Genomic DNA, 14,561 nt, shown 5'->3' with positions numbered 1-14,561 from the left:
CATGTGCGAGCAGCAGATAAACGAGGTGGGGGGGGGCTCTCCAAAGTAGCATGCGGGAGGGGTAGGCACCGAGGAGAGCTTTTTAATCAAGTTTTTTTTTGGGGGGGATTGTGAGATATGTGCAGTTCTGTTATTTTCTGTTGTCTCCTACCTTACGTTCCCCCTCCCCCTTCTATGTACCGTATAAAGCAAAAGGCTTACATAACGGGGAGATTCCCGAAGGTAGAAGGCTTGCGGGGACTCGGAAAAGCAAAGTGCCAAGTCCTGAATCGCTCCACGGAGGCGGAGAAACAGGGAGGTGGTTTGTTTAATTTTCAGGACGAATTAGATAAAACTGCGGTCTTCAAAGAATTGGAAGAAATTCCGAGGGTCATTTAGTCCAACTCTCTATTGTAGTCGGAATCTCAACTAAAGCATACACACTAATTCAACGTACTGATTTTTTTTGGGGGGTGGGTGGGATGGGGTGGGAAATAATCGCAATAAACACGAACAAACTTGTAACAGCCACGGCCTACCCGCCCTCGTTATGCCCAAATCCCACTTCTTTGACAATGTCTCTCAGCGTGACTTTCTCAGACGTTTGTGCATTTTAATTTACACCATATATGTCGCCTTTTATTAGCAGGGTCAAGGCAGGCGATTAATACCTAGAGCTAACACCCAGTCTTGAACAGCCCCGATTCTGCGCACACTTTCTGGGGACTAGGCCTCGCTAAAGACAAGCGGGACTTGGGTCTGTCTTTATTTCGGTGCAGGGGAGGGCACTCCTTTTCAGCCTAAGGGTCCCACCTCAAGGAACCTTCCGGGGCCGGCGGTGGGCGAGGCCAGAGGCTTGTAGCCTACATTCTAACCGCACAAGAGTCAAAAGGATTCTGTGTTCTGCAGTATTTCTCTTTAAAGTGCATCAAGGCAAGCGAAGAGGCATTATCTTCGGTCAAGGACACATTCAAACCAGACAAAAGCGCTCCGAAGGGTTTGTGGGGGCAGGGGCAGTGCAGTGGGGTGCGGCCTAAGGAGAGTGGGCTTCCACTCCCCCACCCTTGTTTTAGTGGACTTCTTGGGATTTACCTTCAGGTAAGAGGGTAAAGGAAGGTTTGGGTAGTTACAGGGTAAACCACTGCATGTCTACTCTAGTCCCAATGCCTTAACTGGGGATTACTCCCGGGTAAACGAGTAGTGGGTAGGATTGCAGCTTTGAGCATATTTCTTTGATTTCACTGGGACTTGCGGGTAAAGCCTGCTCTGGTCCCTAGATCCAAATGCTCGGGCTTAACTGAGCTGTGGATCCATTGCTCAGCAAGCGGAGTGGTTGCTTATAACCTTACAGGCTCACAGCCACAAAGCAGAGAGGGTTGCTGCTTTGCCAGCAACGTCTCCTCCTGGAGCCCGAAGGGTTAAAAGTCTGTTGCTTGTTGCAATGAAATTATGGCTGGCAGTGGCGCCGCTGTTTGTTCAACAGACCTCCACTTTTAAACAGTTCACAAAAAGTTCATCAGGGCGGCGGTGATTATAAACAACGTATGTATGCGCTGGGAAGCGCGACCCTGAAAACGGGCAGAAACGAGCAAACATCTCGCCTCGCCCACCTCCCGGGAAAGGGATCGCGCGCGCTCGGTTGTACTTTTTGCACAGAACCGGCTCAGGCGCTGCACGCTCCCGGCTGCTGCAACTCTTCTCCGGGCCTCCGGAAAGGCCTTTCTCTCCCAGCCCGCGGATCCCAACCTCCCTTTCGCCTCGTGTCGCTGGGATGCAGCGGCGACGCTCCAAAGGGGAATTTGGCAACTTCTTCTGTTGCAAAAGCTCCGCGGCAGACCTTAAGCAATCCCAGCCTCGCTCTGGGCCCCTTCTGTGCAAACACCTTCGCCCGGAGCGAGTTTCGCGGCGTGGACTCGCAAAGAGAGATGGTTGTCTTGCAGCAGAAGGCAACATAGTTTTCTTTTTCTCCTTGTTTCGTTGGTTTTGTTTTTAAATATGCACTGTAGCGCTTTGGGAGCTATCATATCTGGGCCGATTACTTGGCAATTTGCCTTTGACCCTCCCCCCTCTTCCCAGTTTAGGAAACCTTTGCATTCAGGGCGCAGCTTCGCTTGCATATCTGCCTTTGGAAGCAAACGGCTCCCCCTCCCCACACAGCGCCCCAAGTATCTGGGGTCGACTCAGATCGCGCTCTTGGGGTCGACTTTTGCAGATCTTAAGAGCACCAGCCGATGGCAACCAACAATACATTTCCCCGCGAGGAAATCCAGAGCCTTGGCTCATTTCCAACCTATAAAAAGCAAGATTAGGCTCCCGGGCATTGCTTTTCAGAAAAGGGGTGGGGGAAAGGGGAGAGGGAGCGGCGTCCCCTCCCTCCGTGCAGACAGCCCTATCTCTTTGGACTTTGTGTCCCCTCCATTCCTTACAGATGAGGCAGCGCTCTGGGCGGCTACTAACCGTATGTAAAACTCTCAATCACTCTCCAGGCTGCGGCTGCTCCATTTGAAAACATTACGAGCCGTGCATCTGGAAAACACTAAATCTGGTCAGCAAAACCCGTCTTTCCCCTGGAACTACTCCTTTTGAATGATAGGGCGGTATCTCGTAGTAGCCTTTACTGGGGCGCGTGGGGGGATTGGGGGGTGCGAGGAGAGGGGAAGGGGGCAGCTCCCCTTCCTTGACAACAATTGGGGTCAGCTCTTGCAAGCTAGCTGATGCGGAGGGAGGCAGGGAGGGGACGGTGCCATTTCAGTAAAATATGCTCGGTGCGTGGGGATCTGCACAAAAGGCTTCTTCAAGGAGCTGGGAGGGGGAACAAGAAGGGCTCATGAAATGCTTGAGAGAACACAGGACTTTCATTGGAGGTCCTCCTCTGATCGTGGTTGGAGCATTTGTGCGCAAACGCAACCTAGGTTTTGCCTCCGCTCCGGTTTTAAGGGTTAATTGTCTGTTTTGGAGCACGGCTTTTAAACTGCGAGGCGTGCGTGCCTGGCGCTCTCCACTGGCCTGTGCGTGGATAGGTCCGACCAGACCCGGGGCTTCTCCACCGTTTACTCTTGGGTAATCCCACTGGGTTTGGCTGAAGCCACAGGGGTTGAAGGGCTGCAGCAGTAGAGCTCGATCCTAATCACATACTTATATTGGAAAGTGAGTCAGTGGTGCTGTATCCCCAAGTTATTAACCGTGTGTAGGATGGCCCCTTATTAGGAATACTGTACACAGGTTAAGGTCTCCATCCGTTCCGCGCGATCTTAAACGCGTGTAGCTTAGAAATGGGTCCCGATTTGTGCAGGGCGACTTCCTTGGTGGTACCTACGTTAAGGATTGCGCCCTAGTAGGTCTCAGCGTTTTAAAAAACGAAAAAGCCCGGGAAGCCTCCCTTCTCTGCAGAAAAGCAATTTAGCGCAGCGCGTCCCGCGTTCGCCGTTCTTCCCCTTGGCGAGGCATTTTGTGCCTGCGCGCACTTTCCCCTCCCCTCCCTCCTCCCCTCCCTCCTTTTTTGGTGAGAGGAAGAGCTGAAGGGGTATCCTGTGCATTAAAGGCTCCCCCTACTTATTAACCCAGCATTTAACAGCGGGATGCAGGCTGAAGCTCAGTCAAAAGAAACGACTGAACCTCCAAAGAGCAATTAAAATCCGGCACTGGAATAAATCACGCGCCGCGATAATCGTGTTAATAAAACGCAGCTTGTCCTGACACTTCACTCATGCAGCAAACTAGAATTTAATGCGGGCGGAGATGGCGCGTTCGGGAGGGAAGAAAGGCAGGCGAGGCCCTTCTGTTGCTGGACGCGAAAATCCGGTTGCCTTTCACCTGCCTTCCCTGCTGCACGCAGCGCCGATCCTTTCGGACTGCTAATGCTTCTCCAGTGAGCCCGCTAATGATTTCTTTCCCTGGAGTGAGCAGGCGTCATTGAATTACTGAAAGCACTCAAAGCAGCAGCAGCAACGGCAGCGGCGGCGCAGCAACAGCAGCTCCAATGGTGGAAGCCACCAGGGTTGGGTTACTTAATCAAATCAAGGGCTGGGGAGCTCACCAACCTACTTAGTGTTTTTTTCTCCCCTTAACCCTTTTCTGGGCTGGGAGAGGAACTTATAGGAAAATGGTTGCCCTATTAAAAATAGGAGCTCTTGTTTGTCTCTGGCATTCTACTTCAGCTTGTTTTCAGAGATAGAAACCCTAGAAACTTCATTTGAAGTGGAAATTGACATTTCACACCTTGCTTTTTTGCTTTTTTAAAAAGTGAATGTTAGGATATCACTCTGTGCCTTCAGTCTGGCCTTGTTCCCACTCCCAGGCTGTGTTTTCATATTTGGATTTCCTCCTTACTAAAGTTATCACTTCAAACACAACCCAGTTATTGTGTGCGCTGGGTAAGATCCTGCCGATGTTGAGCCCTGCTTTGTGAACAAATGTAGACCTGCGGGACTTTGTCCTGCTTACGGTAATTTTGGTTGGATCTTTCCCATTATTTGGATTTAAAGTTTCACTGAAAGTTATTTCAACACAATGGGGACAATCAGGCTAAAAAGTACATTTAGTGACAACTGGGTACCATTGATTTCAGAGGGGTGTCACAATTGCCGCTGGATCACACACATTGGTTGTGCTACATGTGAAAAAGAAAATCCACTGGTGTCTGTATCAATGCAAATGATATATTGCTGTTTACGAAGGGTTAAACACACACAGACAGAATTATGCCGCCAAAGTCGAGTACTCTTACATCCTGTAAAAGTTATGCAGGTGCCCATCACTCCCAGTGAATGAATTTATGTATTTATTTATTGCATTGATTTCCTACCTTTCCCCCCAAGGAGCTCAAGGTAGTATATACATGGTTCTCTCATTTAATCTACACAACAACCCTGTGAGGTAGGTTAGGGTGAGATAAGAAAGTGAGTGGCCCAAGGTCACTCAGTGAGCTTCATGGCCATGTGGGGATTTGAACCTAAGATTCCCAGTCAGACAATCTCACCACCACAATGCACTAGACTAGGGGTCCCCAAACTAAGGCCCGGGGGCCAGATCGCCTTCTAAACCCAGCCCTCGGATGGTCCAGGAATCAGCATGTTTTTACATGAGTAGAATGTGTTCTTTTATTTAAAATGCATCTCTGAGTTATTTGTGGGGCCTGCCTGGTGTTTTTACATGAGTAGAATGTGTGCTTTTCTTTAAAATGCATCTCTGGGTTATTTGTGGGGCATAGGATTTCATTCATCCCCCCCCCCCAATATAGTCTGGCCCCCCACGAGGTCTGAGGGACAGTGGACTGGCCCCCTGCTGAAAAAGTTTGCTGACCCCTGCACTAGACTCTCTGTGAAATCAATAGGATGCAAAAGCATTTACTTTTGGATGGATTTTTGCTGGTCCTGTTTCCTTACTAAGTTTTATGGGTATATTGTTGCATGTGTTTTTTTGTTTTGTTTTTTGCAAAAGTCTCTTATTTTTTGTATGTCACCTTAAGCAATTTTAATCAGTAGTGTGGTAACTAAACACTATAATGTCCCAATTGGTTTTCATTTGTCTGTGTCACCAATGCACCATGTTAGCTGTTCTTGAGTAAGGAATTCAATGAATTCCCGAGATGTAATTCGCTTGAGTATCAAGCAAATATCTCTGGCTTCATTACAAGTAAGGTGTGCTTTGCTGATGGGTGTGAAATTGTTTTTATTTCTAATTAAACTCAATGGGAGTAACACTGTCCCGCACAACTTAGATTTATAGCGTATCTGACCAGTGCATTCCCTCAACTTCCTCCTTTTTGTTACATGTGTTTTAACTCTGGCTGCTCACGACCTTGTACCAAGCCTATATTCCTTGCTAATTATCTAGAGGGAGACCGGTGATTCCACTATGATGTCTGCCCTTCCTCCTCCTCGGTCAATCTTCTCAACTTCTTTTTTTTTCTTTCCCCCCAATTAGATTATACACACGTGTGAAGAAAAGCCTCTGTTTTAAGGTGAAGTCATGCTTTCTGCAACTCCACTGTATGGCAACGTTCATAACTGGATGAGCAATGAGAGAGTCCGTATGTGTGGGATTAACGAAGAGAGGTAAATATTTTAAGTTTCAGGAAAGTTAAGCCACGGTGTTTCTGAGAAGGGGGTTTCAGCGTTAACTTGCCTTAGCGTATAGCTGGTGTTTTTTTAATAGCTTGCATGGAGATAACTCATGGAGAGCTCTTTTATGAGACAAGAGTTGGAGAGGAGAGATGTGATGGGCACAGGCTTTCCCTTCGTGTACTGTTTTAACAATCAGTGTTGCTCCGGAAACCAGAAGGGGGCTTATAGAAGATTAGCTCCCAAAGTCACCTCTTCCTCACATATATTACATCCCAATCTTCAGTGTATTTACTGGAAAGCAAGCGCCTGTGATTTTTAAATGAAACTCATTTCATGGCAAGTGTGCTTAAGGTTGTCCCTGTAAGTTTATTATTTTAAATTTGTGAAAAAGACAAGAACAATATGGATTCAGGGTTTTTTTATTTTATTTTAATTGGTCCACATTATGTGGCCTGCAACTTAAGCTAATTTTGCCCAGCAATTATATATTTCTATAACTTTCCACAAACAAGCACAAAGGTCAGAGTTTGGCCCCAGTTCAGAAATCATTCGTCATTCCTCATTGAAATGAATGGGGCAAGTTAGTCATGATTAATCGAAGCCACATTCACTGCAATGAGACTGAAGCAGGGCTAACTTTCTCTGGGTTGGGGCCTTGTAAAAGCACACCAAATACAGTTTTTTAAAGAGACTTTGCAAAATAGTGGACAATATTATAATTTTTTACTTCTAATTATTAAAATGAAGCAAGCACACTGCTTGTGTTTGCAAGTACTTTTGGTCAGAGTTGCGCCCTATAGAAAATAAAATCAGGACAGCAGGACTCGGACTCGGGTCATTTAATAACTTTCTCTGATTGTTTGAAAACAGCATGCGAAAGTTATGAGTTCCGAGACACTGAGGGGGAATGCCATGGCAGTGTATATTGTTATCAAATGTCAAAGGAAGGAGATGCAAATGAGCAATATTCTATTGTTCTGTTTCTAACCAATTGCATCCTGCGGCTATTCCAATAGGTGTGGGTTGTAACAATAATAGCTGGAAACAGGGCAAAAATGTGGGTGTTGCTTTTACTTTAAAAATTGAGAGTGCCACCACTTTAAATATCCTTCTGGGTAATGATGAAACTTCCCTTCTGCTGTATGCCAGCAGTTGTGTCCCTGGGATTTGAAAGTTGGCACCGAGGTGCATTCTTTTATCTGTGTTTTCTGTGATAACAAGTCCCTGAGCTGCTATGCTGCTAACACACAGATGTATGGTTCCTTCTTCAGCACTGAGCAGCTGACATTTGTATGATATTAGAACTGTGTGGGTTTTTCCTAGATGTGTATGTGTAGTGTGTGTGTGTGTGTGTGTGTGTGTGTGTGTGTGTGTGTGTGTATCTGTATCTGTGTATAAACGAGACCATAAATATAAATATGGGATACTATACAGGGTTTGTTTCTAAACAAATAGAGAGTATTTGCAACCATGTATTGCTTTAGCAAAGCTCCTTAACTGGAAATAAAGTCCAAAAACATTTTTTTCCTGAGCTCTATAGAGGAAAAAAAAGCCCAATTAGAGGGCAAATACGTTTTCTTTTGCATTGATGTATTGATAAAGGTAATTTAATAGAAACACTGCAGTCAGATCAAAATGTTGATCCATTAACTTTGTGTCTGTAAGTCACTTTTTAAAAATATCTCTTGAAAATAGGAAAATCCCAGTTAATGATGGAGATGCTTCGAAAAGCAGGTTGGAATTGAGGGAAGAAACTCACCTGAACCACAGTGTGGTAAGAAACTGATAGTTCCGTTTGATGACAAAAGGGTTTTCACTGGATTTTTGTACTATGGCTTCAGTTTCAATTAACTATTTGGGACTAATGAAAGTTGCTACTAACCAGAGGTGGCATTCAAAGATCGGGTTACGGTTGCACCCTTTTGCATATATTTCTAGTATCTGGGTCTTAAGCATTTTTTGCTTCTTCATATGCTTAATAGCACATCATGAACACTCTCAGTCATGATTGCTCTAAATAACATCTCTTGGCATATTTCAATTAGCCTTCTGAAAATTTCAGTGACTGACAACTGGTAGCCTTGGGTGGACAGAATGGGGTGTGTGAGCCTTTGCTATAGTTTCAATGTCTAAAGATGAACCACCTGAAGATGACACAGGCTCCTTGAAAGAATGGTGGGATATAAATATAATAAAATTGGAAGAACTAGAACGAGTACAATCTGCAGTTTGGAGCTGGCTGGGTGCTTAGGAATTATATTTGAGAGAAAGTGCCCCAGGGCCAATGCTTTTCTTCTAGAAAAAAAGGTGCCGGTGCTGCGTACCCCTGAGTACCCCCAGGAAAAAGCACTGCCCAGGGTTGTTGCTTTTTCTTTGGGCTTAGAAGGACTGTGGAGCCTGGGCCTTTGACTGTTTTCACTGTAGTGTGCTTTGCTTCTTAGAATTGGGTAGCCTATTTTCTCTCATCTTGTGTAGGAGCAAACATTTGGAACGGAGGAGAGATCAGTGTTGTCGTCTTCTTCTTCTTCTTCTTCTTCTTCTTCTTCTTCTTCTTCTTCTTCTTCTTCTTCTTCTTCTTCCTTATACTCCACCCTATACCAAGAGGTCTCATGTAATACAACTACATGACGTGGTCATGCTTACTTCTTTCCCTCCAGCTCCTCTTTGTTCATATGAGGATGCTGGGAAAGGCAGCAGTTTAGCTCCTCTGCTGGCCTGTGAAAGTTATTAACAGTACAGTACAATGCTATATGTGTCTACTTGGAAGACAGCTCCATTGGGTTCAATGGGACTTTCTCCCAGGTAAGTATATATAGGATTCCAGCCTAAATATCACTTATTTTGGTTATCAATAAGCAGAGGAATGGAAGTAAAAAAGAAAGAAAGACTGTGTCATTGAATCAATGCAATCATTTGATTCAAATGATTTTTGGAATATGAATAACTTTGCATCTGAGGGACCCCCCCCCCATCCTCTGTAAGCATACCTTATGAAATGTCCCTAGTTGGAAGTGAGTACACACGGTTCTGGAAATCAAATATTTTTAATGGGTCAGTTGGTTGAGTAGCAAAGATTTTAGGATATTATCCTAAAATCTATGTAGATGTTTTGCTAAGTATGAAAGGATCTAGAGGGCTATTAAAGGATCTAGAGGCCTATTACTTAAAAACAATCAAACTTGGCAGGTCTCAGTCAGACTCCACAGACCGAAGTATGAAGCAGGCTAAAATTTTAAAATTTGATTTACTTTATTCCTCTGCATTTATTAGTTTAATCAGCCACATTAGTTTTTCACAATGAAAACAATGTATTTGCTTCATTTTGTTTCATAGAACTTTTTTTTAAAGTACCTGTAGCCTTGAATAGTACTTGACTAAATGCCAAAGTCACCTCTCTCTTATTTCACCAAGGTGGATGCCACGGCAGTGCATCGCATTGACAGCCTTGCAGCTCTGAGCATGGACCGGTCTGGACTTATGCGGGAAGGGCTTAGAGTCCCCAGCAGTATTGTCTATTCCAGTTTATGTGGACTTGGCTCAGACAAGCCCCGGGACGCTACAAGTGCTATTGCTGGCCTTGGATTTGCTCCTGAAAGAAATCCAGAGATGCAGTTCAAGTCTAATCCCACTGAAGCAATTGAAAATGCAGCTGGAAAACCCCCAAATGGCTTCAGTGCTATGTACAAAACGCCACCTGGAATACAAAAAAGTTCGCTTCCAACTGGGGAGACCTTAGGTTTGGACAGAAGCTCAAGCGACAAACCAAGTCCTCTCAATGTCAATGGTGCTAGTTACCTAAGGCTACCCTGGGTTAATCCTTACATGGAGGGTGCTATTTATCCTTTTCTCGAATCACCAAATAAGTATCCGTTGAACATGTATAAGGCCTTGCTACCTCAGCAGTCCAATTACAGCTTGCCACAGCATCTGACCTACTCGCCCGTATGTACAAATGGTGAACGTTTTTTATACTTGCCACCTTCTCATTACGTTTCTCCCCACATTCCGTCATCATTAGCTTCGCCAATGAGGATCTCTGCTGCAACCGCAGCTCCAACTATTCCCCCTCTAGGACACTGTCCAGAGAAGAGTTTGCCTTGGAAGATGGGAGTCGGTCCCGGAACTCCTGTGGACTCTCATGCCTATCCACATATCCAGAACAGCAAGCCTCCCAGAGTCCCATCTGCAAAGCCAGCGGCTAGTAATATGCCAACAGACCCCACTGTTCTCTTGTCTCATTCACCGAGACCGTCACCTAGAGTTCACCTCCCAACACAGGTTGGGGACGCTTACTCGGAGTTTCAGAAACACTTTTCCAGAATTTCGACGTCTCCTTCTTCAGTTACACTCCCAAAGCCATACGTGAATGTAAGCAATGAGTTTCCTCCTTCAAGAGTCTCTGGGGGGAAAGCTCCTAAAACACACGACGCAGGCGAAAACTCTCAGCAGCCTACAGTCCATACAAGGAAAACAGGTCACGACAGGAAGGACAGCAGATCCCCTCCATTGTTAGAAAAACAACAAACTGTTACCAAAGATATTATAGACAAACCATTGGATTTGTCATCAAAAGTTGTTGACATGGAGACAACCAAATCTGATCATGTTAAGAAAATGGCTCCAACTGTGCTGGTTCATAGCAGGGCCGGAAGTGGGTTGGTTTTACCTGGAGGTGATCTTCCAAAAGAAACCATTTCTCCTGGAAGTGGTTGCCCTGTCTATAGACCTGAAATAATCAGCACAGCGCCTTCCTCCTGGGTTGTTCCTGGTCCAGGTCCCAATGAAGATAACGGGGGTAAAAACATGCAGTTGAAAAACAAAGCATTGGACTGGGCGACGCCACAACAGCGGAGTTCTTCTTGCCCGAGGATGGGGGTCACAGAAGCAGTTGTCAGTAATATTTCAGGGTCTGTATCAAGCGGAGGTCGCCCAGCATCTGCTTCTCCTGCTCCAAATGCCAATGTTGATTGCCCTAAGACGACTAGCTCAGTAGAGACCACTGCATCTGTCATACAGCACATAGGACAACCTTTAGCAGCAGCCTCTTCAAAGCATAGTAATAAGGCAGCTAAATGCAATAATCCAGAACCTATCTTCAAAGCAAATGAGAACACCCTTGCACCAACTTCCATATTTTTCCCTCCCAATGATGCATTCCGATCTCCACCATTGCCCTATCCGAGAAGCTATCTCCCATATCCAGTTCCAGAAGGGTTAGCTATAGGCCCTTTGTCTCTACATGGGAAAGGACCTGTATATCCCCACCCTGTTCTGTTACCCAATGGGAGTCTTTTCCCTGGACACCTAGCTCCCAAACCTACCATTCCATACAGCCTGCCAGCCAGCAGAGGTGAGTTCATGACCTACCAGGATGCTCTGGGTATGGGTATGGTACACCCAATGCTGTTACCCCATACAGCTTTGGAGCTGAAAGATGAGAAATCGGAAAGGAGGTCTAGATCGCATGAACGGCTCCGTTATGAAGACCCTGCCTTGAGAAACCGATTGCCCGAGATGCTGGAAACCAGCACAAAACTACATTTTGAAGTACCTGCAGACAGAAACTTGAAATTGCACCCGAGTTCAAGTCATGGTAAAAATTCTGCCAAAAGTGAGAAGCACCCGTTTGCAGAACCGAGAGAAGAGCAAGATGTGAAAGGTGAAACGAACCTGACGAAACCTAGCTTTCCAGTTGAAAGCAGTAATCAAGCAAACGACCCCACAAAGCACAAGGTAGAACAAGGCTTCCCCCACAGAGATTTCATTGTAATGAGAGAAGACTGTGGGAGAAGCAATTTCCATGAAGTTTATAACTTCAAGCAAGCCCAGAGCCCACACCCATCGATGTTCAACTTGAGGAAAGAGGACCTTTCCTTAAGCCAGAACAGGGAGAGGTTAACGGTTCCCACTTCCTCTGTGTTCTTGGAGGCTGCTCACGGAAACGATGGCCTAGCTATGTCCTTTTGCAAAATGCCAGATGATGCTAAACAGCTTTGTATGGGAAACACGCAGTCAAGTATGGAAGTCAGTCAGGCATACGCCAAAGAGGGAACTGAGGGCATGGAACCTAATGATGGCAAATTCCTGAAACCTAAGCCATCTAACCTGGCAAAGAGAATCGCAAACTCTGCTGGTTACGTAGGTGATCGATTCAAGTGTGTTACAACGGAACTGTATGCAGATTCTAGCCAACTTAGTCGAGAACAGCGGGCTCTGCAGGTGAGTTCTGAAGCTTAACTACCAAAGCAGTTAAAAAAAACACAGTTCACAGTTGAGAATGAAATATGTACAACTCTATTGAGTCTATCTTGAACTTAACTAGCAGTGGTAATCTTGTGTATAGTCGGGTTCTGCTATGAAGCCAGGGGTATTGAAGCGTAGAATAGATAAGAATTATATGTAATTAATTGGTGTAACAAATAATTTAATCTCATAAGCATAACATAGTTGTGAAAGGAAGCTGAAGAATGCATGACATGTTTGTTTTTAAAGGTAGTTTGCTATAGCTTGCCTGTATTTGGCTAGCACTATTAAATACCAAAGGAAAGGCAGAAGTTCTGATTTGATTCTGACATTTGATTAAAAAGAAGTAGAACTTCTTTACCAAGCAGAAATGTAGCTTAAAGGAATAGAAGCTGTAGTGATTTTGACGTTGAATGATGGCAAGTATTGTAGGTTATTTTTAGATTTGTGAAAGAATGAGTTAAGCCAAATTGTTTTGCGTTGTTAAAAAAGAAAGAATTAGTTGATGCTTATAAAAATGGATGAAATTATCTAAAATTTAAATGATCCATTGAGTGCCCATTTTAATTACATAGATGGAAGGATTACAAGAGGACAGTATTTTATGTCTACCTGCTGCTTACTGTGAGGTCAGTTCTTCAAATTTTTATTACTAGAATCTTGCATAAACCTTTGAGTTAAAATTTCATTTCCAAGTACACAAAGGGAAGTTGTGGGCCATGGTCGTCTTTATTCATTGCACAGTTTATGTTTTGTTTCTTTGTTATACCTCTCAAAAGACAATGCTTTTTAATACACATATATAAATATATATATATATAAATAATGTTATTTACTTTTATATATGGAAGAACTGTATATTATTTGTGCATAGATACTACATGCCTTGCATATTGAACACATGGCATTTTAAAACTTTATATAGAATTGTGTGCATCTCAAAACTTTGGGTTTGAGCAGATATTTTCTGTTAGAAATACTTTTCATAGAAGGTAAGGTAAATGAAGTAGTTCTTATTGTGAGGTGTCTGTTCCCCCCCATATCAATTCTCTTTCTAGCGTGCAATGATGCGCTTCTCAGAGTTGGAGATGAAAGAGAGAGAAGGCCACGTAGCAACCAAAGACCCGGAGGTCTGCAGATTCAACCAAGCAGACTGGGAAAACTTGAAAGGAAATAATGAAAAGAAACCCAAGTCTGTCACTTTGGAAGATGCCATTTCTGGGCAAAATGACAATGACAGATGTAAGCAAAGTTTTATATGCCTTTTTGAAATTTCTGTGTGCCTCCTGTAGTCGTTTGGAGCAAAACATGGCGATGCGATTATGTTGATGTTAAAGCATTCAGATACCAAAAGCTGCTGCACAGTCATAGCAATACCTGCTGGGTGATATACAACATTAGTCATAGAGTAGACCATTTGATATCAGTAGACTCAATGTCAATGGGTCTTCTCTGAATATGACTAATGTTGCATATCGCCCACTAAGTTTCCCTTGACAAGAAGTGAAAACAAGTTTCTTTCACATAAACATTTCTCAACTGCAGCTTGTTGTTTGTGTAGCTTAAAAGTTGTGTTGGTCTTAGTGTGTGTTCTCTGTTGTCTTAAGCAGAGAGAAAGGAAGACAGGTAATGGGAGGGTTGAGCTAAGTCATATAATCAGAAAGCCTTCCATTTAATTCTTTGAAGAGTGTGAACGTGAACGTTGTATGTGTGTTGTTGCTTTTTGTGTGTGCAGAAAGCCACACAATCTGTATTGTGTATTTACAGCAGGGCGTAGTAAAAGCCTGCCCTCTCCCTCCATATCGGCAAACTGTTCTTCTGTGAACTCTGCACAAATTTTCCATTCGTAGACTTGTCGACTTCCATCAGACTAGTAAAAAATAAAACTATGTCATGGATCAACAGAGCAGCACCGTGGTTCTGAACTCCTGCCAGCACTACTGCTTGCTGCTTACCAGGATGATGTGGGAGCTGGGCAGTGGTGATGTCAACGCAGCCTGGCCATAGCGGTGGAGCCAATGTAGTCCTACCTAAGCTGCTGCTGAGTGGTGGGCTCTTCAGCTGTGCCCCACCAGCTGCCCATTACCTTTTAAAATTGGGGGTGGTTTGTTCTTGATTTTGGCTGTATTCTTCCCACCATTAGAATGGAAGAAGTGCCTGCCGATTTCTAGTGATTTCAGCAGCAGTAAGTGTGCAATGAACAAAACGATTGGAGGGTTTGTAGCCTCAGTGTATCCAAACCTTTTTAGATGTGATAACCTATTACTTCTCCCT

General features: G+C 44.4%; 1 protein-coding gene across 9 annotated transcripts in view; it reads left to right on the top strand.

Moving 5' to 3' along the window:
- The window catches only part of BCOR (BCL6 corepressor), an 82,189-nt gene that overhangs the window by 32,842 nt on the left and 34,786 nt on the right, over positions 1-14,561 (top strand). For 7 of the 9 annotated variants that reach the window (XM_035114503.2, XM_035114507.2, XM_035114498.2 and 4 more), the window contains exons 2-6: positions 5,905-6,035; positions 7,740-7,818; positions 9,456-12,263; positions 12,863-12,916; positions 13,346-13,529. In XM_035114503.2, coding sequence (XP_034970394.2) covers positions 5,950-6,035; positions 7,740-7,818; positions 9,456-12,263; positions 12,863-12,916; positions 13,346-13,529 — 3,211 coding nt within the window. In that variant the 5' untranslated portion in view covers positions 5,905-5,949. Of the gene's footprint in view, positions 1-469; positions 2,525-5,904; positions 6,036-7,739; positions 7,819-9,455; positions 12,264-12,862; positions 12,917-13,345; positions 13,530-14,561 lie in introns of those variants that run through there. The other 2 variants (XM_035114500.2, XM_035114506.2) reach the window with 2 other exon arrangements.

This window comes from Zootoca vivipara, chromosome 4 (genome assembly GCF_963506605.1).
Source record: "Zootoca vivipara chromosome 4, rZooViv1.1, whole genome shotgun sequence".
In the NCBI taxonomy this organism is placed as follows: domain Eukaryota; kingdom Metazoa; phylum Chordata; class Lepidosauria; order Squamata; family Lacertidae; genus Zootoca; species Zootoca vivipara.
The sequence above is the reverse complement of the archived record's forward strand: the minus strand, read 5'-3'. Positions and strand labels throughout refer to the sequence as shown.